This window comes from Notolepis coatsorum (assembly GCF_963971535.1).
Source record: "Notolepis coatsorum genome assembly, chromosome: 9".
Classification (NCBI taxonomy): domain Eukaryota; kingdom Metazoa; phylum Chordata; class Actinopteri; order Aulopiformes; family Paralepididae; genus Notolepis; species Notolepis coatsorum.
Genome location: NC_140173.1, coordinates 66,334,062 through 66,360,786, shown reverse-complemented (window position 1 = coordinate 66,360,786; position 26,725 = coordinate 66,334,062). Strand labels below are relative to the sequence as shown.

Below are 26,725 nucleotides of genomic sequence, written 5' to 3'. Positions count from 1 at the left end.
CAATTATATGATAGTACCGCTTATGTAAGGCATTACGGTGAGGATGAGGCGTAACTAATCTGGTTTTAAATTGTTATTGTTAATCGGGAAATTGTGAAGTAATCTTTGGTGATGAATAGCCTAGCCTCAAACAGGCACCCCATCAATAGGTTTATTGACCATTAAATTCATCTGTTCAAGGTCTTAAAAGAATAATGTGCTCTGTGTGTGTGTGTGTGTGTGTGCGCGCGTGCGTGTGTGTGTGAATGAGAGAGAGGAGAGACGGCACTGAATAATCAAAACAACTCTTACTTTCCATTTAGATTTAATGAAACATTACAAAATGATGCCACGAAAAAGAATCCAATCAGGGACAAATACGTGTCGAGGTGTGCTGTTTATGTAGGTTATATTAAGGTGCTGTTTATGTAGGTTGTATTAAGGTGGTGTTTATGTAGGTTGTATTAAGGTGTTGTTTATGTAGGTTGTATTAAGGTGGTGTTTATGTAGGTTGTATTAAGGTGTTGTTTATATAGGTTGTATTAAGGTGTTGTTTATGTAGGTTGTATTAAGGTGTTGTTTATGTAGGTTGTATTACGGTGTTGTTTATGTAGGTTGTATTAAGGTGTTGTTTATGTAGGTTGTATTAAGGTGGTGTTTATGTAGGTTGTATTAAGGTGTTGTTTATGTAGGTTGTATTAAGGTGGTGTTTATGTAGATTGTATTAAGGTGGGGTGTTTAGGGTGTATTAAAGTGTTGATGCAGGTTGTATTAAGGTGTTGTTTATGTAGGTTGTATTAATATGGTGTTTATGTAGGTTGTATTAAGGTGGTGTTTATGTAGGCTGTATTAAGGTGGTGTTTATGTAGGTTGTATTAATATGGTGTTTATGTAGGTTGTATTAATATGGTGTTTATGTGTTTTTCCTTACCTTCGCGTGGGGTATGTCTGGGAGTGCTTGCATTCTTTCATTTATTTGCATTCATCTAAAAAATGTTGGACCTTATGGTGTTCTTGTTCTGTTCTTGACTTATTGTTATGTTTTCTTCTTGACTTGTTTAAAGAAGACCTGTATGGCCCATGGGGACATTAACGTGTGTTGTCGGGCCTTATAAATAAATTTGATTTGATTTGATTTATGTATAGGTTGTATTAAGGTGGTGTTTATGTAGGTTGTATTAATATGGTGTTTATGTAGGTTGTATTAAGGTGTTGTTTATGTAGGTTGTATTAAGGTGGTGTTTATGTAGGTTGTATTAATATGGTGTTTATGTAGGTTGTATTAAGGTGGTGTTTATGTAGGTTGTATTAAGGTGTTGTTTATGTAGGTTGTATTAAGGTGGTGTTTATGTAGGTTGTATTAAGGTGGTGTTTATGTAGATTGTATTAAGGTGGGGTGTTTAGGGTGTATTAAAGTGTTGATGCAGGTTGTATTAATATGGTGTTTATGTAGGTTGTATTAAGGTGTTGTTTATGTAGGTTGTATTAGGTGGTGTTTATGTAGGTTGTATTAAGGTGTTGTTTATGTAGGTTGTATTAAGGTGTTGTTTATGTAGGTTGTATTAAGGTGTTGTTTATGTAGGTTGTATTAAGGTGTTGTTTATGTAGGTTGTATTAAGGTGTTGTTTATGTAGGTTGTATTAAGGTGTTGTTTATGTAGGTTGTATTAAGGTGTTGTTTATGTAGGTTGTATTAAGGTGTTGTTTATGTAGGTTGTATTAAGGTGGTGTTTATGTAGGTTGTATTAAGGTGGTGTTTATGTAGGTTATATTAAGGTGTTGTTTATGTAGGTTGTATTAGGTGGTGTTTATGTAGGTTGTATTAAGGTGTTGTTTATGTAGGTTGTATTAAGGTGGTGTTTATGTAGGTTGTATTAACCCTTTCACTGCCGCACTACCAAACGGTTAACCCTTTCCGTCGGTAGTGTGATAGTAGATAGTAGTGTGGCAGTGAAAGGGTGGTGTTTATGTAGGTTGTATTGCACTTGTTGTTTTTTTATGACTAATCCTGAATAGATTGAAATGTAGGATATAGGATTATAGGATATAGGATTATCTTCAATGATGTTCAGAGTTCTTTACTGGCCTCTAGGGGGAAGCAGAATCCACTAATAAATTGGCAAAAAAAATAGTATTATTAAAAGATGATTTAACCTGATTATTATATTATTACAATATTCAATTATTTATTAATATTTATTTATTATTCGATTATTTATTGCATATACGAATGCATTTTACTTCACTGATGCACGCAGTCCATCATAATCTAAATAGGCAGAGTTCCAAAAGATTGAACGTGATCATTTTTTAAACTTGGATCTTCCAAAGTTATCCTTTTCTAGTGTACATGGTGGATGTGACAGTATCTGAAGTGACTTCCATGTGTCCACTTTATGTAACCTGACTCCTGAGTCCCCACCGCTCTGCTCCTGGTTGTAAGCCTGCACTGTACAGTAACAGTACACATCTGACCACCTGAGGAGACCAGAAGAGGAGGGAGGATCGAACCCTGCAGGTCTCACACGCAGAGAGAGGAACATCATGGCTGCACAGAACACCAGCAGAGGTTGTTTAATACACTTGTTCATGAGAGGAAACGCGTTCCTCAAGAACAGCAGCTACCAAAAAAACATCACATTTTCGTCTCTAACAGCTGCCCCTGCCCGGTGTCAGAAGAAGCGAGACCTCTCCACCACTTGGCAGAAGAGCTGCGCGCCTCTCTCCTCGGGGCCGCGGCTCCTGGAGCGCCTGTCGCACACGGAGCTGTACGAGCTGTCGGTGAAAGAGCCAGACACCTTCTGGGGGTCTGTGGCGAACCAGAGGCTGACGTGGAGCAAGCCCTTCAGACAAGTGAAGGACTGCGACTTCACAACCGGCAAGGTCAACTGGTTTCTGGGGGGGCAGCTGAATGTTTCTGGTACGTTTTTTTTTTTTTTTTTTTTTTTTTTACACGTCGTTGTTTGTTTCGGAGGGTAATTATTTAAATCGCACCTGTTATATAAATGTACCAGCATCATGCAGGGAGGGCAGATACCTGAAGTTACTCATCTGCTCAGTTTTAAATTGCATATTGGATTAAATTGATTGTGACGTCGCAGTTCGCCAGCAGGGGCGCCGGTCAGTCCTACCCATTGATTGATTGATTGGACATTTTATTAACACATTGCAGAATGGGTACAGTACAGTACAGCTCAATAGACACAATTGTTAAGGGGATGCAGACCAGAGAAGGACTTTCGTCTTGTTTACATCAGGGTCCCCCATTTTAAATTCATCATAACATATATGACATACATGACATACAGATAGACAGTACTGCTACATCTAGACATTTATGACATACCAGATCTACAAATACAGTACTGTTTGTGATACAAAAAGAGTTTAAGAAAGAGAGTATATACATTTGAGGGGGAAGAAACTGTACAGCTGTGCAGGCTGGTGATGCCTAATCATGTCTTGCCCAACATTAATGTTTATCCTCATTTCTGAATTTCCTTCCCGATGACAACTGGACACAATGAATTCCAACTACCTGCTCGGTTTCATTGGCAGTGAACTGTTTGGATGTGCATGTTGAGAAGTGTCCTGATCGGGTGGCTCTCATCTGGGAGAGAGATGAACCAGGCACGGAAGTGAGGGTCACCTACAGGTAAGATTCACCCTGTGCCACGACGAGTCTGTGTTGTGATGAGTAACATTAGCCTAAATGAAGAATTTTCTTTTAAGAATATCTTTCAAACAACAAACACTGGTGAAATGATCTTCTCTTGGAAGGTTAGATGATTGAGATGATCTTTGCATGAAAGATAACCTTTTTGAGAGCACAGCAATAACTAAACTCATAAAAGAGGGTTTGGTGTGAACCTGCATAACCAGGTGTAGTGAGATGTATAGGATACATTGTCTGTATAGCCTCCCTTACAAAACAAACTATATAATTACCATGATACTACTATGGTATGATCAAATTTAAACCCTTATACTATGATAGTAGTGACCAAATAAATGATACAAGATTAGATTAAATTAAAATACATTGCAAATGATTGCCCAGATGAGGACAGTGTTCACCTGGGATATAAAACCTTAATCGTTCAGTAATTACAGTAGATTAAATGTAAATGTATTGTCATCATACAGCACAAGTACATTTACTTGTAACCAGAGTCCAAATGTAACAGTAAAATACAATGTACAGGTGATTAACCTGGGTATAAAATATAGAAATTAGTACTACTGAGTAATAGTGCTAATCAGATGTATGTACAGAGTAATTGTATTAATATGTACAGTGATACAGGTATAAATACACTATGGTAGTAAGACATACTGGCCAGCATCATAACTAGTAAGAGTAGGTAGGAATATGTACAGATATAGATATAGTATCTACAGATGTGTAAAAAGGATTATATGCAGGTATCGAAAGGTTCCCGGTTCGATTCCCACTCCTCCCGGGCAGTGCGTCCTTGAGCAAGACACTTAACCCCTAATTGCTCCCAATGAGCAGGTTGGCACCTTGCATGGTAGCCTCCACCATCGGTGTGTGAATGTGAGGACAAATTGTAAAGCGCTTTGGATAAAAGCTGTTATATAAATGCATCATTTACCATTGACCTTCCTTGATTTGCAGGAAGCTACTTGAAACGACATGCCGCCTGGCGAACACCTTGAAGAGACATGGCGTCGGCAAGGGGGACCGGGTGGCCATATACATGCCGGTCACTCCACTGGCGGTGGCTGCCATGCTGGCGTGCGCCCGTATCGGTGCCGTTCACATGGTGGTGTTCGCTGGCTTCAGCTCAGAGGCCCTGGCAGGACGCATCCAGGATGGTGAGTGTCGCTGAGCACACATTCTCATCTTGCTTTAGTTATTATTAGTTATTGCTTGTTGTCTATCTGTCTGTCTATCTGTCTGTCTGTCTGTCTGTCTGTCTGTCTGTCTGTCTGTCTGTCTGTCTGTCTGTCTGTCTGTCTGTCTGTCTGTCTGTCTGTCTGTCTGTCTGTCTGTCTGTCTGTCTGTCTGTCTGTCTGTCTGTTCCTCAATCAGTCAGGACGTCCATTTGTCCAGGGAATGGGACTATTCTGATTAGGGGGCGACAGCGGCTCGGGAGGTAGAGCAGCCGTCTGGAAATCCGGAGGTTCCCGCTTCTATTCCCGCTCCTCCCAGGCATTGTGTTGAAGTGTCCTTGAGCGAGACACTTTTTCTTTTTTTTTTATCCACTTTTTCTCCCATTTTCTATTTTTCTCCCATCCCAATTTCATATCGTCCAATTCAACCCTCCCCTGTCTTCGAACGTTGTTTCTTGCCTCCCACAAGCCGGCTGCAATGTGGACTAAGTCATAGCACGAGTCCCCTCCGGTACTCGAGGTAACAGCCGTCGCATCTTTTCACCCGCGCGGCTCGATCTTTCAGCGTTGGGGGTCTGGGCTTTAGAGGGGCCCCGCCCCCGTCGCTTCTTGATTCTACTGCGCAGGCGCACCAACCAACCTGTAGGAGTCGCTGTCCACAACGCCCGATCCCCACCCTTCAGTTTCCCTCCCCGTAATACGGCCAATGTGTATTACTGTGGACGACCAGCTACACTGAAAGCACTTTAAATTAGTATAGCAACAGTAACAGTGTATGCACTACCAAAGCTACCTAGCATGTCCTATATGCTCTGTAAATAACTATGTTGTTTTTATTGGATTCTATTATATGTTGTACCACTGTATTGCACATCGTTGCGGGCAAGACCACCCGCATTTCATTGTATACTTGTATGCCGTGACAAATAAAACTCTTGAATTGAGTTGACTTGAGCAATGTGGAGAGCCGGGCTTGAACAGGAGGCAACCTTGCATGGTAGGTCGGCACCTTGCATGGTTGCCTCCACCTTTGGTGTGTGAATGTGTGAGTGAATGGGTAAAATGTGAGGAACAAATTGTAAAGCGCTTTGGATAAAAGCACTATATAAATGTGACATTTATATTATTTTTGGTATTTATATTGTGTTGGACAGTATAGTTATAGTATAGTATAGTTCTGATTAGTAAACTGAGATTTAGATTATTTCTGGTATTTCTGTTGTGTTGGACAGTATAGTATAGTTATAGTATAGTATACTTCTGATTAGTAATCTGACATTTAGATTATTTCCGTTGTGTTTGGCGGTATAGTTCAGAGTGATGGTAATAGAGAGGAGATGCCTTGTGTCACACAGGTAATGAGCAGGGCTCTGGGCTGGACTCTAGGCTCTGGCTGGGCTCTGGCTGGACTCTGGGCTGGACTCTAGGCTCTGGCTGGACTCTGGGCTCTAGACTGGGCTCTAGACTCTGGGTTCTGGACTCTAGACTCTGGGCTCTAGACTCTGGGCTCTAGACTCTGGGCTCTGGGTTCTGGGCTCTAGACTCTGGGCTCTAGACTCTGGGCTCTGGGTTCTGGGCTCACAGAGCGCCCTCCCCCCCTCCTACCAGGTGTACATTCCTTCAGTAAGTCCAGTATGCTGGTTAATACTGCTGGACAGCTTCAGGAATTGGGCCTTGAAGGTCGAACTGGGAGCGAACTGACCTCTGATGACAATAAACACACAGAGTTCTTCAAAAGCAACATCCACCCCCTTGTGACGTCTCACCCTGAGCTTTTCTCTGGCCTGGAGGTAGTCGTGGTCACGTTACCGTCAGGTAGTGACTGGAAATGTACAAGCAACACCGTCGAGATCAGCGTCTCAAGGACACTTGTGTTTAGTAAACAGATGCCGTCTCAAAAAACCCAACATGTTGGACCGGTCACCGAGTGGTCATAGACCGCTTGGTGCTGCACTGCAGAGACCAATCAAGTGACAATCCACCTGGAATCACACTAATGCACACACATCATTATGTAAGCCATGAGCCTTTAAACAAAGGTTAATCATTGTCAGAGTTTATAGTAATTTGGTCTTTCCTGTTCAAAGGCACAGGGACAAACATCACACAGTGGGAGAGGGTTAGTTCCTGATGGTTTTGACCCTTTAAGTGGCCATTGTACAGTATGAAAATATCTGTATCTACAGCTCAATCAGTTGTTTCCTCTTGTTATCTTTACAGGCGATATAGATATAGATATAGATATAGATATAGATATAGATGGAAGTGTTTGATGGTGAACATCAGAGAGAGGCTGGTTTGAGTTGAAAAGACACAGAGGCTGGTGATGTAATAAAGAAAGATCAAACACAAGGCCTGCAGGTCAAAGAAACCATGTTTTACTCGCTGAATCGTCTTTAAAGAGGCACTTTCCCTAAGACAATTAACTAAAATGTGATTTCATTGGATGTGCACTGTCAACTAATGCTTGTATATCTTATCGTGTGTTGTCATGTTTGTTTATGTGTTTGTTTAAAAAAATAATAAAAAAATAAAAATAAAAAAGAGGCACTTTCCCAAAAAACAACACAGATTTATTTAGCATTATTTAATTATTTAATCTCACACAATTTCCAAGCCTCTAAAAAAAAAGAGAGTTAATGAGCTTGACTATGGCCACCAGTGATGTCATCAGAGGACACTGAATCCTTGTGTTGTGTTAATTACACATAAATGCATAAGGAACGACCAAGGGACATTTTAGACAAATAGTGGGTATCACCCTTCCTTAACTCTTTGAGCGCCACCGACTTTCCCCATCTGTACTGGCTGGCGCCAGCTTTTCTTGACCATTTTCACGATATTTCACGATCTTTGCGGAGCTATTGTATATTCTATATTATAGCTATGGAGACAATAGTATGGCTCATTTGACAGACACTACAAAAAGAGTTTGTTTCTACATACCTTCGTTCGTTCACAATTCCAAGCTAAACATTGCCCTGTTTCACAAAAATCCAGGCTGGTTTCCTAGATTGTGAGATAAAGTGTGTTTTGTGCAGCTGCTCGCTTGACACCTATATTATTGCCAGGTCAAAGGTAAACACATGACCTTGTTTCTTCACAAAGCCGGGGGGGGGGGGGGGGGGGGGGTTGTTTATCCGACGCTGCGTGCATACAAACGCATTTATGATGGAGTTTCGGTAAAGTACACGTAAAACAGAGGTTACCTTTGGTTTAGAGGTACTCCATTTTTTTTTTATTTTTTTTTTTTTACCAACTTTTTTTTTTTAAACAAGTTCAGAGGAAAGAGACATTCACATCAGCATTTCATATTAATTCACACAGTGGCATAAAAAGTGTCTTTTCAGTATATAGATTGTCCGTCAGTATATTCATATACTGTGTAGCCTGCCTGTTTGCAGTTGTGACAGTATTTTCCTCCGTTCTGGCGGTCCTGTGGCTGCAAGACAGCCCAGGTCGCTTCTTAACCCCCCTCCCAGCCCCCCGGGTTTGCATATTTAGGAAAGGGGGAAACCATGATGCATACATGTATAGGATACAATTAATTAAAAAATAAATCATAATTATGTTTGTTAGATAACCTCTGATCCTGTTACAAAGTAATAGGGGAAAATACAATTTAGAAATAAGAACAAAAATATAACAGTAAACAGTAAACTTCGAGTCCAAAAGTGTCTTGAATCAGAACAGGATCATACATAATATAATGTTAGGTAGCCCTCATCTGTCTTCTTCATCTGCTCGGGCCAGACTATAGACGGAGCCGAATAGGTTTCCTCATCGGTCGGTTTGATTATAGTTTTGATTATAGTCCAACATAGTCCATAGTCTGGTGGAAACGCACCTTATCGTCCATAATCATCATCCATATAATCCATTTAGTCTTTTTCATAATATCTAATAGTTCGCTCTAGGCAATCGCGATTGTCGAACGTGTCCTGCTCAGTGCTGCTCGCAAAGAGTCCCCAGTTGTTTGGGGGCTGTGGGGCTGGCACTAATGGCCCATCCATGTTCATAAGGTAGGCGATACTGCCACCTGGTGAGATTCGATCGTCATTGCAATTCCAACGTCGGTAGCTGTGCCAGGGTAACTCAGAGGGCTCCGGCCGAGTGTGTCGAACGGGGATCAAAGGAAAAAGATCAAAAGGATCTAAAAACGAGATATTATCTTTTTGGCGCTCAAGCGTTGGCGGTGAAAAACGAGATATTACGTGTTTGGCCGTCAATGAGTTAAAGCAACAATTTTATTAATGAATAAAGTTCTGGACAGCTTAGTGTTGTGTCTCACCAGACCGTTTGAGGCCAGAGCAGAGCAGCGAAGGTGAGTGTTGTGTTGAAATGCCGGTGGTCTCAATTTGCTCTCTATACGTGCCAGAACTTGATTAAAAAATAAAAAAGACACACTGTCGCTTTAAGCATTTGTTCTATTCAGACAGTAGAAAGCATAAGAGGGGGGGACGGACGACATACAGTACATTATAGGGAAAACAGGTGGGGGGGGGGCTCAAGGTGGAATTCACTCCTAAGCTGGTAGGGGTACTGTAAGTCTGGTAAGCTGGTAGGGCGACTGTATGTCTGGGGATTCACTGACTATATCACCATCCAGTATTTCATAACCCTGCCACACACTTTACACTGATAGCTGCACAGGCAGAGACAGGGAAATGCAGTGCTCAGTAGTTTATTTATTCAGGAAGTTCTCATTGAGATCCAAGATCTCTTCTTCCAGGGAGTCCTGGTCACAAACTATTTCACATGATAGAACACATACAACACATAGAAGCTACAGAAGGGAGAGAGGCATACAGGCCATACCAGTGATATCCATGACACAGGACGCCTCGAGGCAAGGTTATGTAACCAGGTAACAGCGACATGTTAGCTTGAGGGCAGTTTGTAAAATACCTTTAAGGGTATTCAAAGAATGGAGTGCTTCTAAGGTAGCAGCTCATTCCATGCCCAAGGTTGCAGGAGAAAGCTCACCCTGAAGACATTTAAAGAAAGCAGATTAGTAGATCTAGTGCTGTGTATGGTTGCTGGTATAATAAGATACAAGGCTGGAGATATAAGTAGGTTATTTACCTAACGATGTCTTGACGATAAATAGCAACATTGCATTGCTTGCTCCTTTATGTGTTTGCAGCTGGAACCAATGAGAGCAGAGTCAGAGAGTGGGAGGGAGGGAGAGAGAGAGAGAGAGGTATATATATATAGAGAGAGAGAGAGCAGGTAGGGGTCAGCAAGTGAGAGGGAGGGAGGGAGGGAGGGAGGGAGGGAGGGAGGGAGGGAGAGAGAGAGAGAAGGTAGGAGTCAGAGAGTGAGAGGGAGGGAGGGAGGGAGAGAGAGAGAGAGAGAAGGTAGGAGTCAGAGAGTGAGAGGGAGGGAGGGAGAGAGAGAGCAGATAGGAGTCAGAGGGAGGGAGAGAGAGAGCAGATAGGAGTCAGAGAGGGAGGGAGAGAGAGCAGGCAGGAGTCAGAGAGGGAGGGAGGGAGAGAGAGAGCAGATAGGAGTCAGAGAGGGAGGGAGAGAGAGCAGGCAGGAGTCAGAGAGGGAGGGAGAGAGAGCAGGCAGGAGTCAGAGAGTGAGAGGGCGTGAGAGAGAGAGAGCAGATAGGAGTCAGAGAGGGAGGGAGAGAGAGAGCAGATAGGAGTCAGAGAGGGAGGGAGAGAGAGAGAGCAGGCAGGAGTCAGAGAGGGAGGGAGAGAGAGAGAGCAGGCAGGAGTCAGAGAGTGAGAGGGCGGGAGAGAGAGAGAGCAGATAGGAGTCAGAGAGGGAGGGAGAGAGAGAGAGCAGGTAGGAGTCAGAGAGGAAGGGAGAGAGAGAGCAGGCAGGAGTCAGAGAGTGAGAGGGCGGGAGAGAGAGAGCAGATAGGAGTCAGAGAGGGAGGGAGAGAGAGAGAGCAGGTAGGAGTCAGAGAATGAGAGGGAGGGAGAGAGAGAGATAGCAGGTAGTCAGAGAGTGAGAGGGAGGGAGGGAGAGAGAGCAGGTAGGAGTCAGAGAGTGAGAGGGAGGGAGAGAGAGAGAGAGCAGGTAGGAGTCAGAGAATGAGAGGGAGGGAGAGAGAGAGCAGGTAGGAGTCAGAGAGTGAGAGGGAGGGAGAGAGCAGGCAAGAGTCAGAGAGTGAGAGGGAGGGAGAGAGAGAGAGCAGGCAAGAGTCAGAGAGTGAGAGGGAGGGAGAGAGAGAGCAGATAGGAGTCAGAGAGGGAGGGAGAGAGAGAGAGCAGGCAGAAGTCAGAGTGAGAGGGAGAGAGAGAGCAGATAGGAGTCAGAGAGTGAGAGGGAGGGAGAGAGAGAGCAGTCAGAAGTCAGAGAGTGAGAGGGAGGGAGAGAGAGAGAGCAGGCAGAAGTCAGAGAGTGAGAGGGAGAGAGAGAGAGAGAGAGCAGGCAGAAGTCAGAGAGTGAGAGGGAGAGAGAGAGAGCAGGTAGGAGTCAGAGAATGAGAGGGAGGGAGAGAGAGAGAGCAGGTAGTCAGAGAGTGAGAGGGAGAGAGAGAGAGCAGGCAGAAGTCAGAGAGTGAGAGGGAGGGAGAGAGAGAGAGCAGGCAGAAGTCAGAGAGTGAGAGGGAGAGAGAGAGAGAGCAGGTAGGAGTCAGAGAATGAGAGGGAGGGAGAGAGAGAGAGCAGGTAGTCAGAGAGTGAGAGGGAGGGAGGGAGAGAGAGAGAGCAGGTAGGAGTCAGAGAGTGAGAGGGAGGGAGAGAGAGAGAGCAGGTAGGAGTCCCCCCGGCCCATGGGGACATTAACGTGTGTTGTCGGGCCTTACAAATATTTGATTTGATTTGAGTCAGAGAGTGAGAGGGAGGGAGAGAGAGCGAGCAGGTAGGAGTCAGAGAGGGAGGGAGAGAGAGCGAGCAGGTAGGAGTCAGAGAGTGAGAGGGAGAGAGAGCAGATAGTCAGAGAGTGAGAGGGGGAGGGAGAGAGAGAGAGCAGATAGTCAGAGAGTGAGAGGTGGAGGGAGAGAGAGAGAGCAGAGAGTGAGAGGGGGAGGGAGGGAGGGAGAGACCAGATTGGAGTCAGAATGAGAGGGAGGGTGGGAGTGAGAGAGAGGGTGGGAGTGAGAGGGAGCAGGTAGGAGTGAGGGAGCAGGTAGGAGTGAGAGAGAGCAGGTAGGAGTGAGAGAGCAGGTAGGAATGAGGGAGCAGGTAGGAGTGAGAGAGAGCAGGTAGGAGTGAGGGAGCAGGTAGGAGTGTGAGAGAGCAGGTAGGAGTGAGAGAGCAGGTAGTGGTGTGTGTGTATTTATTTATATTTATATGTAGGCAAGATATCAAATTCAGGGGGGGGGGGGGTAAAGTGTGTTTCCTCTCATCCTCCTGTAGCTCAGTGTAAAGTGTGTTTCCTTCTGTAGCTCAGTGTAAAGTGTGTTTCCTCCTGTAGCTCAGTGTAAAGTGTGTTTCCTTCTGTAGCTCAGTGTAAAGTGTGTTTCCTCTCATCCTCCTGTAGCTCAGTGTAAAGTGTGTTTCCTTCTGTAGCTCAGTGTAAAGTGTGTTTCCTCCTGTAGCTCAGTGTAAAGTGTGTTTCCTCCTGTAGCTCAGTGTAAAGTGTGTTTCCTCTCATCCTCCTGTAGCTCAGTGTAAAGTGTGTTTCCTCCTGTAGCTCAGTGTTAGTGAGGTAATTTAGGTAGCGCTAGTGCATCTATATTTAACAGTTTACAGGATGGTGCATCGACCAGGACACGAAGGAAGGTGAGGAGATGTATATTTCCTTTGTGGAATTCTTGTCCATCAGGGTTTATTCTTCACAATATCCAGTTGTTATCACATTTAGCTGGAATAACAATAGTTGCTATTAGTTATTTGATAATGGGTAAAACAATTAACAGCTGAAGCATAAACGGGAACTGTCATACATATAAGCATAATATATATAATAACACAAATGATATCACATATATAAATATGAGTAAAATATTTAGCACATTTAGCCAGTGACATAAACGGCACTATGCTAGCGTATACTGTACAAGTGTACATGAAGGAAAAGAACGACGGTTGGTACGTTAGCTCAATCAGGAAATATCACGTTATATATCGTATGGCTATCGCGTCCCGCTCTAGCCTAATGAGATACCCCTTATCTCCTAGTACCTACTGTACACCACCACAAACAACTTAATGCACCCATACCTGACCGGGCCCCGCCCCTATGGAGGCGTAGCCTATAAGACCATGGTCATGGTCACCAAACACTCTTCCTCTATTTTCGTTCCATCATATCGGCTGCGTGCACCGTATGTAACTAGTAGTATGAAAAAGATTGGAGGAATTGTGTAATGTTGAAAGCTTACTGGAGGTTGCTGGCCCCTGGCATCTTCGAAGCATGTTTTCAGCGACACGACGGGCCTATGTTGATGTTTCCTCGTCTGATGGCAGCAGACCAAGGTTCAGCTGTGCAAGATTGGCTGTCGGGCCAGCTTGTACTCAGGTAGGCCCTGTGTCTTCAGGCATGGGTATTAGTGTTAGTAATGCTGGTTTGTTTTGTTACACAACCATGTTGTGTGTTGGCGCCGGGGGCAGGATGGTTTGGTGAACGTTTCACTGCAGTGAACGGTTTCCAAACGGTCTTGGGCGTGCTGTTAAACATCTAATGCTATGCTACATGCTAACGCTAATGCTACATGCTAACACTACTGCTACATGCTAACTGCTACGCTGTTCTAATGTCTCCGCTGTGAGATGTTGTCACTTCTCCCTCCTCTTGCCCGGTTCATCAATGAAGGTCAGTCGGTAGCTGTTGTGGGGGTTTTGCTGAGTCCTATTTACCTTTTTTACGGGTAAATGGGTTGACAACAGGGTAGGCCGTGGCTAGGTAGCCTAGCCAGGTACGTTACCTTTGTGTTCCGGCGGGGTCTGTGGAACGGTGTCCCCATCTGGGGCCGATGCATGAGCTTGGCGGTGTAGCAGTAGAGCTATACTACTGCAGGATGGGACTTAACGGCGGGTTATGGCTCAGCTGGCTAGTTCCTATCCACATTGGTGTCGGGTAGTGGGGCTATGGGTCCAGCCGACATGGTAAACATGTTGCGTGTCTGTGCGCAGGCGGTTGTTGATCTGGGTCCCACATCGCCTCACGCTAGGCTGTAGTAGTGTAGGGGGCTACTGTTTCGTTCTGTCACTCTGCTATGAGAAGGTCTGTCTTTGCTACAGCTTTCTCTCCTCTCAACCATTTATGCTGACGGTCAATCGGTGTCTACTGGGGGAGTAGTGCGGGGGGGGGGGCTTTGTTTACCTTTTTTGGTAAATGGGCTAAGCTAGGGCTGGTGTGCTGTTGTGAATATTTTGAATGAAGGCGGGACTAGTTCGCTCTGGTCCGCCTCCCCTTAACGTTGTGTATATGGGTTTGCTCATTCTACAGTATTTTGTGGGTTAGTTCTTTTATTCATTTAACCCTTTCATGTAGATGACGTATGTTCCAAGTGTGGTGTAAGGCGGGGGGCCGGGACTCAGTCTCCTGCCCCCTGGATGCTGTCCTTAGTTACCTCCAGTCTCTCCTTGATAGACTGTCGGCTTCGACGGTGAGGGTATATGCAGCAGCTATATCCTCCTATCATGAGGGGTTTGAGGGGATGTCTTTTTCAGCCACCCTCTTGTGAAGCGTTTCCTGCTTGGCCCTCGACGTGTTAAGCCGGTGCAACGCTCCTGGGCTCCGACTTGGGATCTTCAACTGGTCCTCGGTCGGTTGTCCTTGGCCCCGTTTGAGCCGCTCGAGCAGGCGCCGTTGGAACAGCTGTCGTTCAAGACCGCGTTCTTGCTGACCGTCACCTCCGCTGACGCATGGGTGTGCTTTGTGCTCTCTCGGTACGACCAGAGTGCCTGTCTTTCGTTCCGATTGCGGTGTCACTCTGCGGCCTAATCCTGCCTTCGTGCCTGTAAATATCCGGAGTTCTTCCGCTCCAGGGATATTGTGGTTCAGGCGTTTCATCCGCCTCCTCACGGTGGTGAGTTAGATGCGGGCCTTCACCTGTCATGTCCGGTCCGTGCTTTGGGAATTGCCTCGGCCGTACTCAGGACCTCTGCGTCACCGTTCGGCTTTTTGTCTGTCACGGTGGTTCTCATGCCGGTAAGGCACTATCGAACAATGCCTGTCCCATTGGTTGTGCGAGGGCATTGCCCTCTGCTACACGTTAGCTGGGCAGGATCCCCCTGGGGGCGTCAGGGCGCACTCCACTCGTGGGGTGGCTGCCTCTGCCGCTCTCCTGGGTGGGGCCTCGGTGGAGGACATCTGTGCTGCAGCTTCATGGTCCTCCCCGGGCCCCTTTGTAAGGTTTTACCTCATGGACATGACCGGGGGTTCTGTCTCCCAGGCGGTTCTGGGGTCTGTGGCCTTTCCTGCTTCCCGTCCTTTGGTAGGGTAGCAGGAGTGTGTGGGTATGGGCCACAGTGTGTTGAGTCACACGTGGTTCCGCCTGTGCGGTGTGTTCAAGGGGTTCTAGTTCCCTCTTGTTCGCATTCAGGTGGAGTTGACTGCGCCCCCCCGTCATTAGGAAGGATGGGGTGACAGGGCTCCCCGCACCCCTTGATGTGGGCTTACGGGTCCTCAGGGGGTACATCTGTCGGGTCTCGCATCCGCTCTAACCCATATCTCATTAGGCTAGAGCGGGACGCGATAGCCATACGATATATAACGATAGGTTATGTATATAACCTAGTTATATTAGTATTGGCTGAGCGTCCCGCTCTACGCGGCCCTGAGTTCCCTTTTGAGGGATCTTTTACTGGAACGAGATTTGGCGAGGAAGAGTGTTTGGTGACCATGACCATGGTCTTATAGGCTACGCCTCCATAGGGGCGGGCCCGGTCAGGTATGGGTGCAGTAAGTTGTTCGTGGTGGTGTACAGTAGGTACTAGGAGATAAGGGGTATCTCATTAGGCTAGAGCGGGACGCTCAGCCAATACTAATATAACTAGGTTATATACATAACCTATTGTTAGCCAACCTAGCGCCTCTTCCAGTCAATCACCGAACACAGCCAAATTTGCGATCTACAGTATATAACAGGTGAAACGATAAACTGCAGGCACTTACTTCTAACAATCTGAATGTTACAGGATGGATCCCACTTAAATTAAATAACTATTCATGTTAACGTTCACTTTCAAACGAGTGAACTATCGGACTGAACTTCAACTCTCGTACTCGTTTTTTTTTAACAAATGTTTTTTATTTTCCCTTTTTTAACATGAAACTAGACAAACAATACAGTAACAGTAATAATCAATGATAAATCACAGGACAATAACATAAATAATAATAACAATAATGACAGTCCAGTAATTAAATCAGAATGAATGTAGATTAAAAGACATAAAAATAATAAATACAATACATGTGCTCTTGCTCGCTCTTCCTCGCTCTTTCCTTCCCCTTCCCTCCCCCCCACCCCCCCCTCAGGACCCCCACTTGGACTATACATCCACTATTTCATTTAACATCAGAAAATTACAAGTTCATATGCTTCCCTTTATCTTCTCCACCACAGCTACCCAGACTGCTATGCTGGCTTCATTAACACCTCAAATTCGTGCAGTAGATATCTCTAGATAAATCACATAGAGATAGGTAAGAACCCATACCTTCCGGCACATTTTATCCGGTTGAATCCAGCGTGACGCTATCAACTTTTTGTTTCGTACTCGTATATCTTCACACTCGCGAGCCACACACAACAAGACAATCGGTGTCTTAAAGGGACAGTCTCCTAAATCTCCCAGCCTTTTGTACACTCAGTGTAAAGTGTGTTTCCTCTCATCCTCCTGCAGCTCAGTGTAAAGCGGTGGTGACGTGTAACCAAGGCGTGAGAGGCGGGCGGACGGTGGACCTGAAGCCCACGGTGGACGAGGCGGTGAAGAGCTGTCCATCTGTCCAGCATGTGTTCGTAGCCCAGAGGACCAGCAACCCAAGCCCCCTGGGTAAACTGGACGTCCTACTAGAGGAGGTGGTACACGCTTATGGCTCCTGATCCTTGATGTGGTTGTGAATATTTGTTTATGTTGATTAGGATACTTCATTGATTATTGCTGTCTCCGACCTAAGGAACCTTGTGAATGTGTGACGGATCAAATACAGAGTCAACCAATGACCTGCTGCTATCCAAATCAAATCAAATAAAATGTATTTGTAAGGCCCCGACAACACACGTTAATGTCCCCATGGGCCGGACACGTCTTCTTTAACACATTCGGGGCCATTTGGATCCGTCTAATCTCACTCTATAAGGCCAGCATATCATAATAAGGTTTCATTGTGCGCGAGGCTGTTTGTAGAGCTAAATCTATACTTTATAGCAGGGGTCAGCAACCTTTTTGACATGGAGTGCCTGTTTGAAATATAGTTGTAACTAGTGTGCCTCAACAATATTCCATGCATCGTAATTTTTTTTCTCATAATCAGGTATTTTTTATGATAATTTTTACATTATTACATCATTATTGTTATTGTTATTATTAACAATATTATTATGATGGTTGTATCAACCCTAAATCTGAGTTGGGGGGGGGGGGGGGAATGCAATGCAGACAAACAGCTGCATACAGTGCGACCATTTCACTCACATTTGCCCATTCATTTTTGGACACATCACACACCATCGGTGTGTGTACTGTACGTGTGCTGTCATAGCTCCACCTACAGGCCTAATGGAGAACACCAGGATGTGAATGGAGGGTGAATGTGAGGTATATCGTGTAAATAAGTTTTGATTGATCGCAAGCCTACACTGTAAAAAAAATGTATAATAATAAGTTACCAGAACTTAAAAATATTGAGTTCAGTTACTGTGCATTAAGGTTTTCAGTTTTCAATCCATAATAAGTTAACAGAAAAATAAATACACAACCACATTATTTCAACCTAATAAAACTATGTTTATTGTCATTGTTTTAAGAACACAAGTTGACTTGGTAATACTCACATTTTGAGTAAAAAAATTGCTTTTAACATGTGCAATGTTCAATGAAATAGAAAAATAAATAATAAAATGTGTTGATTAATCCCACTGGTCACAATGGTGACCGTAATAATGTTTTTGTTATAAGGCTCTGCAAATGTTACTGAATGATGTAGCAATGTATTTCCAGCTAAATTGAAATAATAAACAAATAAATGGTCTCAATTAAATATGTGGTAGTAAAAAGAACCTGTGGGAGGATTTCAACAAGATAAATGCGACAACAGTGCAAAATATTTCACTATAATATTTCAAAGCAAAAAAAAAAATAAAAAAAATAGTATAATTCTTTATTTATTTTTTTATGCTGCCCCCTGTGCCTATGAAAATGCCCCAGCGTGCCTATGCAGGCATGCGTGCCTAGGGTTGCCTACCCCTGCTTTATAGCATTGCTATCTGTCCATTCCCATTGTCAATTGACACTATAAACCGTCCCTTCAAAATGGCTTAAAGAAATAATTTTTTCATCAATACGTTCTCATTTTATAGCGTCGTGAATATGAACTATATAGCTAAATGTTCTGGGGTATTTCCTGGAAGGCGAGTTACAAGACGCTAAGCTAATAACGTTAAATCGCATGGCGGTTTCGGCCCTACAGAAGCTAGAGATAAAAATCAAAATGCATATTGTCGGTATCATGGTCCACCATGACTGCATGAAAGGGGGGGGGGCGGGGGACGTCGTTTCTGATTATTGATTACCAATAACGGCATTAGCCTCAGTAGCCTAATTCGCTGACCGGGTGGATGGCTATTATAACAAGGGTTGGGTTGTAACCGATTGGGTTGTAATTGACGTCAAATAGCTCTTACCTGTGACTGGTTGGACTGCAAAAAGGATTTCCCAGTTATCGATCGCCATCTGGTAGATCCATATGTCCATTGGCTGATGATATATTCCTTTACTGCATACTGAATTCGGCGTCGCAAAAGGTATTCCATGCTACATGCTACACGCATAGTTTCAGCCTAGCAGGAAAGTCCATTCAAAGTCAAAAAAAATAAAACATCGTTCTGCCACAGGGAACACTGCATCATCGAGACAGTGCCCCTACGAGGATCTGGCCGGTAATGCACTTTTCCGAACTCCAAGAGTAGGGTAAATCTGCAGTGCCGCAGGGTGACATTGAGTGGGATATTACAATGGAATAAAAGCCAAAACAACCTTGCCACGGACATGTCCGTGGGTGGCCCTCTACCGTTGGATCCGAAACACGGACATGTCCGTGCTTGGCCCCGAATGTGTTAAACAAGTCAAGAAGAAACATCACAATGAATCAAGAACAAAACAAAAACACCATGAAGTCCAAAACATTTAGAATAAATCAAATAAATGAATGCAACACTCCCAGACATACCCCACGCGTAGGTAAGGAAAAACTCACTAAAACCTAGCAATAGGAAAAAATGCACCACAGGCAATGTGGAGGAGAGAAACCTTAGAAGGGCCGTTCAATGGGGGGATCTCTTAGATGTCATGTCGGTGATAGTAGTGTTGCAATAAAACAGGCGAAACAGTTGGTAAGTCTGCACATATACATGTAATGAAACACAAATAAGTGCATGCAATAGCAACTGAACATTTTGAAAGATTGAAAATAGAGCTGATGGCGATCCATTGGGGGCAGTGTAGAGAGGGTTGCATCCTCCCAGTCATCATCACGGGACGTCCACCACTCCGGTCATGACCACTAGACAGCCACTCACAGGGAGACGGGACAGGCATTAGACAGTTTGCGTGATTGTGATGGGCGGACATGGCAATAGATACATGTGGTAAGCATATTTGAATAGAATAGATTATGTAGTAAGCATAATGTGAATAGAATAGAAGTACTTAACCCAGCCTGTGGCTTAGACGTTGTAGGTTGGACAGAAGACGGTATGAAGCTGATCCAGCAGGAGAAACCACTCAGAATTGGTCAGGGCAGAGCAGGTAAGGTTCAGCACTCCAGGCCAGACAGAAGGCGGTATGAAGCTGTTCCATGGGACCGGTTGAGACAGAGACAGAGGTTAAAAAAAAAATCCGCAGACATGGGAGCAAATAGACATCCTAACTAAACTAGACAGATTCATCTAGGGGTCAGTCCCCGACCAGGTGAGATCAGGGTAGGTTGAAGGAGAGAGAGAAAAGATGGATCTTAAGCAAGGATTTAAAAGCTTCGACAGAGCAAGCGCCCCTGACGACGGCAGGTAATTTGTTCCACAGGTAGGGAGCATGGTATACAAAGGCTCTGTGGCCGGCGGATTTCTTTTTAACCCTAGGAATAGATAGAAGCCCTGCATTTTGTGAGTGCAGAGCACGAGCGTGTGAGTATCGTGAGATGAGGTCGGATAGATAGAGCGGTGCGAGCCCATTTCAACTTTTGTAGGTGAGGAGTAGCACTTTAAAGTCAGATCTGGCTTGAATTATTATCATCTATTTATTTATGGTCTTTATGTGACAAATAAAACAGAACTTGAAAACTTGAAACATGAACTATCAAACTGAATTCCATCTAGTTTTGTTAAGTCATGAAAAGGTACGGCAGTCTCATATCCTTTGTACTCATCGCGGTATAAACCAAGTCACATACTTTATTGACTTCATGTCTTAAAACACTGTTTCATGTGAAGTCTTACGCCCCTCATGTCTAAAGACCGCTGGCACTCTCCTCCTCTCCCTCTGTCCCCCAGGCCATGTCCCAGGAGTCTGCTGAATGTCCCCCAGAGCCCATGGACAGTGAAGACATGCTCTTCCTGCTCTACACGTCAGGCAGCACCGGCAAACCCAAGGGCATCGTCCACACACAAGCTGGCTACCTGCTGTACGCCTCGCTCACTCATCAGGTACCAGGGGCCGCCCCTCATCCACCACAGTATAGACACCCTCAATGGAGGTCTTGTATCTACTTTAAAAATATATATTATTCATTTATTATTATTATTTAATAAATATACATACTTTTGGGGTTTCCTTTTTATTTTGTATTCATATAACTATCTATATACAGCAGAATCTCATTTTGGAACCTTAGATCTTTTAAATGACTGGTCCACTGAATGGGCATAATGGACAAAAAATTTACAATGTACACACTATTGTGTTGCTTGTTGTGTCTAATTGGGAATTCCTTGTTCATACTTGCAGTTTAAAGCATCTCTCTAGCTCTCGCTGTTTATAAACAAGTCAATGATCCCCACTCTGTTTATATTTAGTGGCCTCATTTGCTCACAAAAGGCTGTAAACTGGGGCCAGTTTAATGTTTTAATTGGGGCCACAGACAATATGGTTATGAAACAATAGCAGTGGTTATGTCACACATGGCCACCGTGGACAATAAGCTACTGTTCCTCGACCTCACGCTGCATGCTGGGTAAAAATTTGCCTTTTGACTGATAAGCGGAAGCATCTGTTTTGTTTTAAGCTTTTTTATCCATGTGTGTGTGTGTGTGTGTGTGTGTGTGTGTGTGTGTGTGTGTGTGTGTGTGTTTGCCAGGATTTGACCGACAGACACAAATCTGACATGATGATAACGGAATAAAAAACCTGTGAATATTAACACGAGATGTGCTGCTAATGTCTAAAGTAGCTTAGCAGCTCAGAGCCAAACAGACGTGGGGCGTTGCTCTCTGTGTGAGGTTGGGCCTGTCGCTCCTTTGAGAATAACAGACAAAAGTTGCTTTATCTCTGTATCCCTGCGAACAGACAGGGCCTCTCGGGCATCTTGCCAAAGAGAGAGAAGAGTGAAGAGAGAGGAGAGGAGAGGAGAGAGAGAGAGAGGAGAGAGAGGAGAGGAGAGAGAGAGGAAGAGGAGAGAGAGAGAGGAGAGAGGAAAGAGACGTGGCCACGCTAGAAAGTGGAGATCAACAGGCAGCCATGTTTCTGCATTAACAAACTGTTACTTGCAAACAGAAAATAAAAAGGAGGATTTTTGATCATTAAGAACATATAATTACTTTTTAAGTTGCCATGTTGATTCAGTTGTTGTGCTTTGTGCCTGAACAAAGTTGTGATGTTGATGAATTAGATCAGATTAGATTAGAGTATAAATGTAACAGTGAAGTGCAATAGTAATATACAATGTACAGGTGATTATTAAACTGGGTATAACATATATAAATTTGTACTACTGAGTAATAATGCTAATCAGATGTGTGTACAGAGTTGTAGTATTAATGTACAGTGATACAGGTATAAAGACACTATGGTAGCAAGTCATACTGCGATATGGTAATGGTACAGATATAGATATATTATCTAAAGACATGTAGAAAGGATTATATGCAGGTATATACAGACAGATGTGGATATATATATATAATATATATATATATTATATATATATACAGTAAGAATAAATATATATATATGGTATATACAGTATTATTGTACATCATGCAGAGTTATATGGGTATATGCAGGTGTATAAGTAGGTATATAGAAGGATTATATGCAGGTGTATTCAGACAGATTCTATATACGGTATGTATATATGCTTTGATTGCTGCTCATAATCTCCTAATCCTGCCACGTTTGTCCCATGTTTTTGCAGTATGTGTTTGACTACCAGGCTGGGGACGTGTTCGGCTGCGTTGCTGACATCGGCTGGATCACAGGCCACAGCTACGTGGTCTACGGGCCGCTGTCCAATGGAGCCACGACTGTGCTGTTTGAGAGCACGCCTGTTTACCCTGACCCTGGTGAGTGTTCAGTTACTACTAAACCCTGACCCTGGTGAGTGTTCAGTTACTACCAAACCCTGACCCTGGTGAGTGTTCAGTTACTACCAAACCCTGACCCTGGTGAGTGTTCAGTTACTACTAAATCCTGACCCTGGTGAGTGTTCAGTTACTACTAAACCCTGATCCTGGTGAGTGTTCAGTTACTACTAAACCCTGACCCTGGTGAGTGTTCAGTTACTACTAAACCCTGACCCTGGTGAGTGTTCAGTTACTACTAAACCCTGACCCTGGTGAGTGTTCAGTTACTACTAAACCCTGACCCTGGTGAGTGTTCAGTTACTACTAAACCCTGACCCTGGTGAGTGTTCAGTTACTACTAAACCCTGACCCTGGTGAGTGTTCAGTTACTACTAAACCCTGACCCTGGTGAGTGTTCAGTTACTACCAAACCCTGACCCTGGTGAGTGTTCAGTTACTACTAAATCCTGACCCTGGTGAGTGTTCAGTTACTACTAAACCCTGATCCTGGTGAGTGTGCAGTTACTACTAAACCCTGATCCTGGTGAGATATGTTACAACTGATGACATCATGATAGACTTAAAACTGAGTCCAGTGGGTTCAGATTTAAAAAAAAAAGATGTACAGACTTAATGTTCAAATGTTACCAAGCTTTACTAAAAAAAACGTTGACAATTACAAGGCAAGGGTCTGTTTTCTGGTGCATCAGGGAAGATGAATTCAACGTCTTTGGCCGCCTGCCTACCATCCTCCTGGGTTGTGTCTGGTTTGTGTGAAAGGCCGGCGTGGGGGAGGGGATATCGAGCTGCTAACTTCATCTATGTCTGTGTGTGAGAAACAGTGTGTACAAGAGCGCGTGCACGTGAAGTGATTTACTAGCTGGTTTTGTTCCAAACCATTCAGTGTGTTAAGCGCCTCCAAATGTCTTCACCACATGTGTGTGAGAGAGAGAGAGAGAGAGAGAGAGAGAGAGAGAGAGAGAGAGAGAGAGAGAGAGAGAGAGAGAGAGAGAGACAGAGAGACAGAGAGACAGAGAGACAGAGAGACAGAGAGACAGAGATAGGGGAGAGAGAGAGAGGGGAGAGAGAGAGAGACAGACAGAGAGAGAGAGAGACAGAGAGTGAGAGAGAGAGACAGAGAGTGAGAGAGAGAGACAGAGAGTGAGAGAGAGACAGACAGGGAGAGAAAGAAAGAGAGTACATGTATGTAGAGAAAGAAAGAGAAAAAGAGAGTATGTAGAGAAAGAGAGAGAGAGAGAGAGAGAGAGAGAGAGAGAGAGAGAGAGAGAGAGAGAGAGAGAGAGAGAGAGGAGAGAGAGAGAGAGAGAGAGAGAGAGAAGAGAGAGAGAGAGAAGAGAGAGAGAGAGAGAGAGAGACAGAGAGACAGAGAGAGAGAGAGGGGAGAGAGAGAGAGACAGAGAGAGAGACAGGGAGAGAGAGAGAGAGTGAGAGAGACAGACAGGGAGAGAAAGAAAGAGAGTACATGTATGTAGAGAAAGAAAGAGAAAAAGAGAGTATGTAGAGAAAGAGAGAGAAAGAGAGAGAGAGAAAGACAGTGTAGAAAAGAGAGTTCAAGTTTTATTTGTCACATATACTGTAAGGTACATTCATTACAGTGAAATGCTTGGTTCTGTATGAGCCTCCTGAGATTGTGCTTCATAAAAGGGTAAAAGAGTAAAAGACCAAGCATTATGCAAAATATACAATTTACAAATCTAAATGTACAAAATGCAAAAAACGAAATGTGTGTAGAAGTATATAATTACATTTGTTCAGTTGCATAAACGTATTATCATGAATAGTTGATGAATTATATGTCCTATGCATAAATGAAGCAACACTTTTATCAATCTTCAAAATGCTTTGACCACATGCTATAAGATATTCCTTTATCGATGTCCTTGGGAAAATTCAGGCATCATGGCAGCAATGGGAGAGGGGAGGGGAGGGTACAGATATGGGCAGGGTAATAGTAGAAAGACAGTAATAAAATTTGATCTGAATATAATGATATGAGAAAAATAAACAGTGTAAACAATATAATTAACTTTGAATATAAAAATATGAGAAAAATAGACAGTGTAAACAAAAGTGCAGATGTTAGGAATATAGGAATGCTAACTAGGAATCGGCCATCTGCTTCCCTGATGAGCATAATCTACTCAGGTTACCCTGATTGGCCAGTTCCTGATCAGTCAATCTATCAGTTATCAGTAGTTGTAAAGGATATCAGCTAGCTAGTCTATAAACAAGCAATGACACTATTTTGCTACAATTTAGTTAATTTCTGTAGTTCAAAAACATCCACAGAATGACAATGTGTTTATATCACCTGCTAGCATAGTTCTATGACGTTAATGGATTGCTCAGCACCTGTTCTGCACTGTACTTCACTTCGTGCACGAGCACTGAATAAAAAATTCCACCATGTACCTTTACATCCCAACATCCGTCTGACCACACCTCCTTCCGCTTACCTTCATAAGCAGGTGTGTGGTCACCTACTCGCCTCCTTCTTCACTTTCACCACAAGGAAGTGCCTTCGGTAGATCCCCACTTGTCTGTTAGTGCTATGGGGGCTAGCTGACAATTTTTACAAAAGCCGGCCCCAGATTAGGGTCCTCTGTTCAGCCTCTTAGGCGACAGCGGAGGATCTTGGTCTGAAGCCCATTATAGTCAACTAGTGGGCCGCGCCCAGGAACTGGTGATCCCAGGATTCTCTGGACGAGCGGATGCTTCTCTGTCACTGTGTAGGCCCCATCTTTCATATACAAATGAGAGTATACCCTAACGAGGAAATGTGGGCATGGATGTTCGTTATCGGAAGATCCATGTTCAAGTCGGCTGCAGCCCAGATGGGACTTGTGCTGGCTCCGCCGGATGTCTGGTAAAATCACCGTTGTAAACTGTGTTGACATCTCTTTTCTCTTCTCTCTTAAAGGATGAGGAGGGTTTCAGACGGCGGCCTGTCTGAAGTGTGGCTTGTTATGTCATTGTATACAGTTCAGGTGATAGCTGCTTAAGCTTGTGTGCTAGTTGTGGACTACTGTTTTAGCTGCGCAGCTGTTAGCTGCGGCGTTAGCTCGCTGTGTTTACCAGGCTGGTATACGTTAGCTTGTTGTTTCAGCCGAATGGCTGTTAGCTTAATGCTACACTGTTGAACGTTTTCTGTGACTATAACATGCCTTAAACACTCTGACTACGACGTCATCTTTGACAGAGGATGTTAGTCGAACCTACCGGGAGCCCGGCCGGCGAGGACTGCGTCAACATGGAGAACCGTAGCGGCTGGGTGGCGCAGCGACGCTGCCCTTGTCGTCAACACAGGAATGCTGTGTTTAACGTTGGTGCCCCGTTAGCCAGACTGCAGTTCGCTTGGCCTGCGCTCACGGTAGGAAGGTCCCGACCAGACCTTAAAACGCGTCTTCTTCCTTCCCTTTTTTTTTTTTTTTTTAAACTTTATTTTTTAGCGTTTATCGCTTTCCTGGTCAAGCATGACCGACAGTTGTAGGGTGAAACGGGAGAGAGAGCAGGGGGAGACATTCAGCAAATGACGGCGAGTCCGGGAATCGAACTCGGAGTCAACCAGATCCGTGACGCAGCACGGAGTTCCGCGACGCAGCGCGGTAACATGGTGTGCTACTGGAGCACCCCTTCTTCCTTCCCTTCTAAATGTTTTGTAATAACGATGTTTTCCAAAACGGGTGTTGCTGCAATACATTGAGGATACGACGCGTGTTGTGTGTGAACTGTCTTGTCACTGGTATAGCTTCTTCTCCATACAAGTCGGGTTGTTGTTTACATGTGTAAAAATGATCTGGTTAGTTGTGTTGAGAACATCATGTGTGTTCATGTACCGTGAACTCACAACTAAGGGGGTTAATTAACCTATAAAGCTATGCTTAGTGACATATGAGTGAAGAATGAATTCTTTTCTCAGCCTGTAATGACAATGAACAGTGTGTTCACATATTAACAGGGTTACCTGTTCAACTGGGCCGTATCAAGGGTAAGGTAGGAGGGGTGATCCCCCCGGTTCCCTGGGGCTTCCCCACCCTCCTCTCAGACATGTTGTTTACAATATATTGTGTCACTGTGTTTGTGGGGATACGATGTAACCCTTAGCTTAGTTGCTGGGGTTGTGCTAACCGCTTGAGAAACTATATTTTCCTAAAGAAAAGATTGTTTGGTCACTTTTCGTGTGTGCTTAGCAAGGCCTGTGGCCGATACTAATCGAGAATTATGTATTCTCTCGTTATGAAAA

General features: G+C 44.2%; 1 protein-coding gene across 2 annotated transcripts in view; it reads left to right on the top strand.

Annotated features, from left to right (window-relative positions):
* The first annotated feature begins 2,461 nt into the window (after positions 1 to 2,461).
* The window catches only part of acss1 (acyl-CoA synthetase short chain family member 1), an 84,102-nt gene continuing 59,838 nt past the window's right edge, over positions 2,462 to 26,725 (top strand). For both annotated transcript variants that reach the window (XM_084321485.1, XM_084321484.1), the window contains exons 1-6: positions 2,462 to 2,898; positions 3,537 to 3,633; positions 4,618 to 4,817; positions 16,592 to 16,767; positions 20,455 to 20,607; positions 22,314 to 22,461. In XM_084321485.1, the coding sequence (XP_084177611.1) occupies positions 2,523 to 2,898; positions 3,537 to 3,633; positions 4,618 to 4,817; positions 16,592 to 16,767; positions 20,455 to 20,607; positions 22,314 to 22,461 (1,150 nt within the window). In that variant the 5' untranslated portion in view covers positions 2,462 to 2,522. The remainder of the gene's footprint in view (positions 2,899 to 3,536; positions 3,634 to 4,617; positions 4,818 to 16,591; positions 16,768 to 20,454; positions 20,608 to 22,313; positions 22,462 to 26,725) is intronic.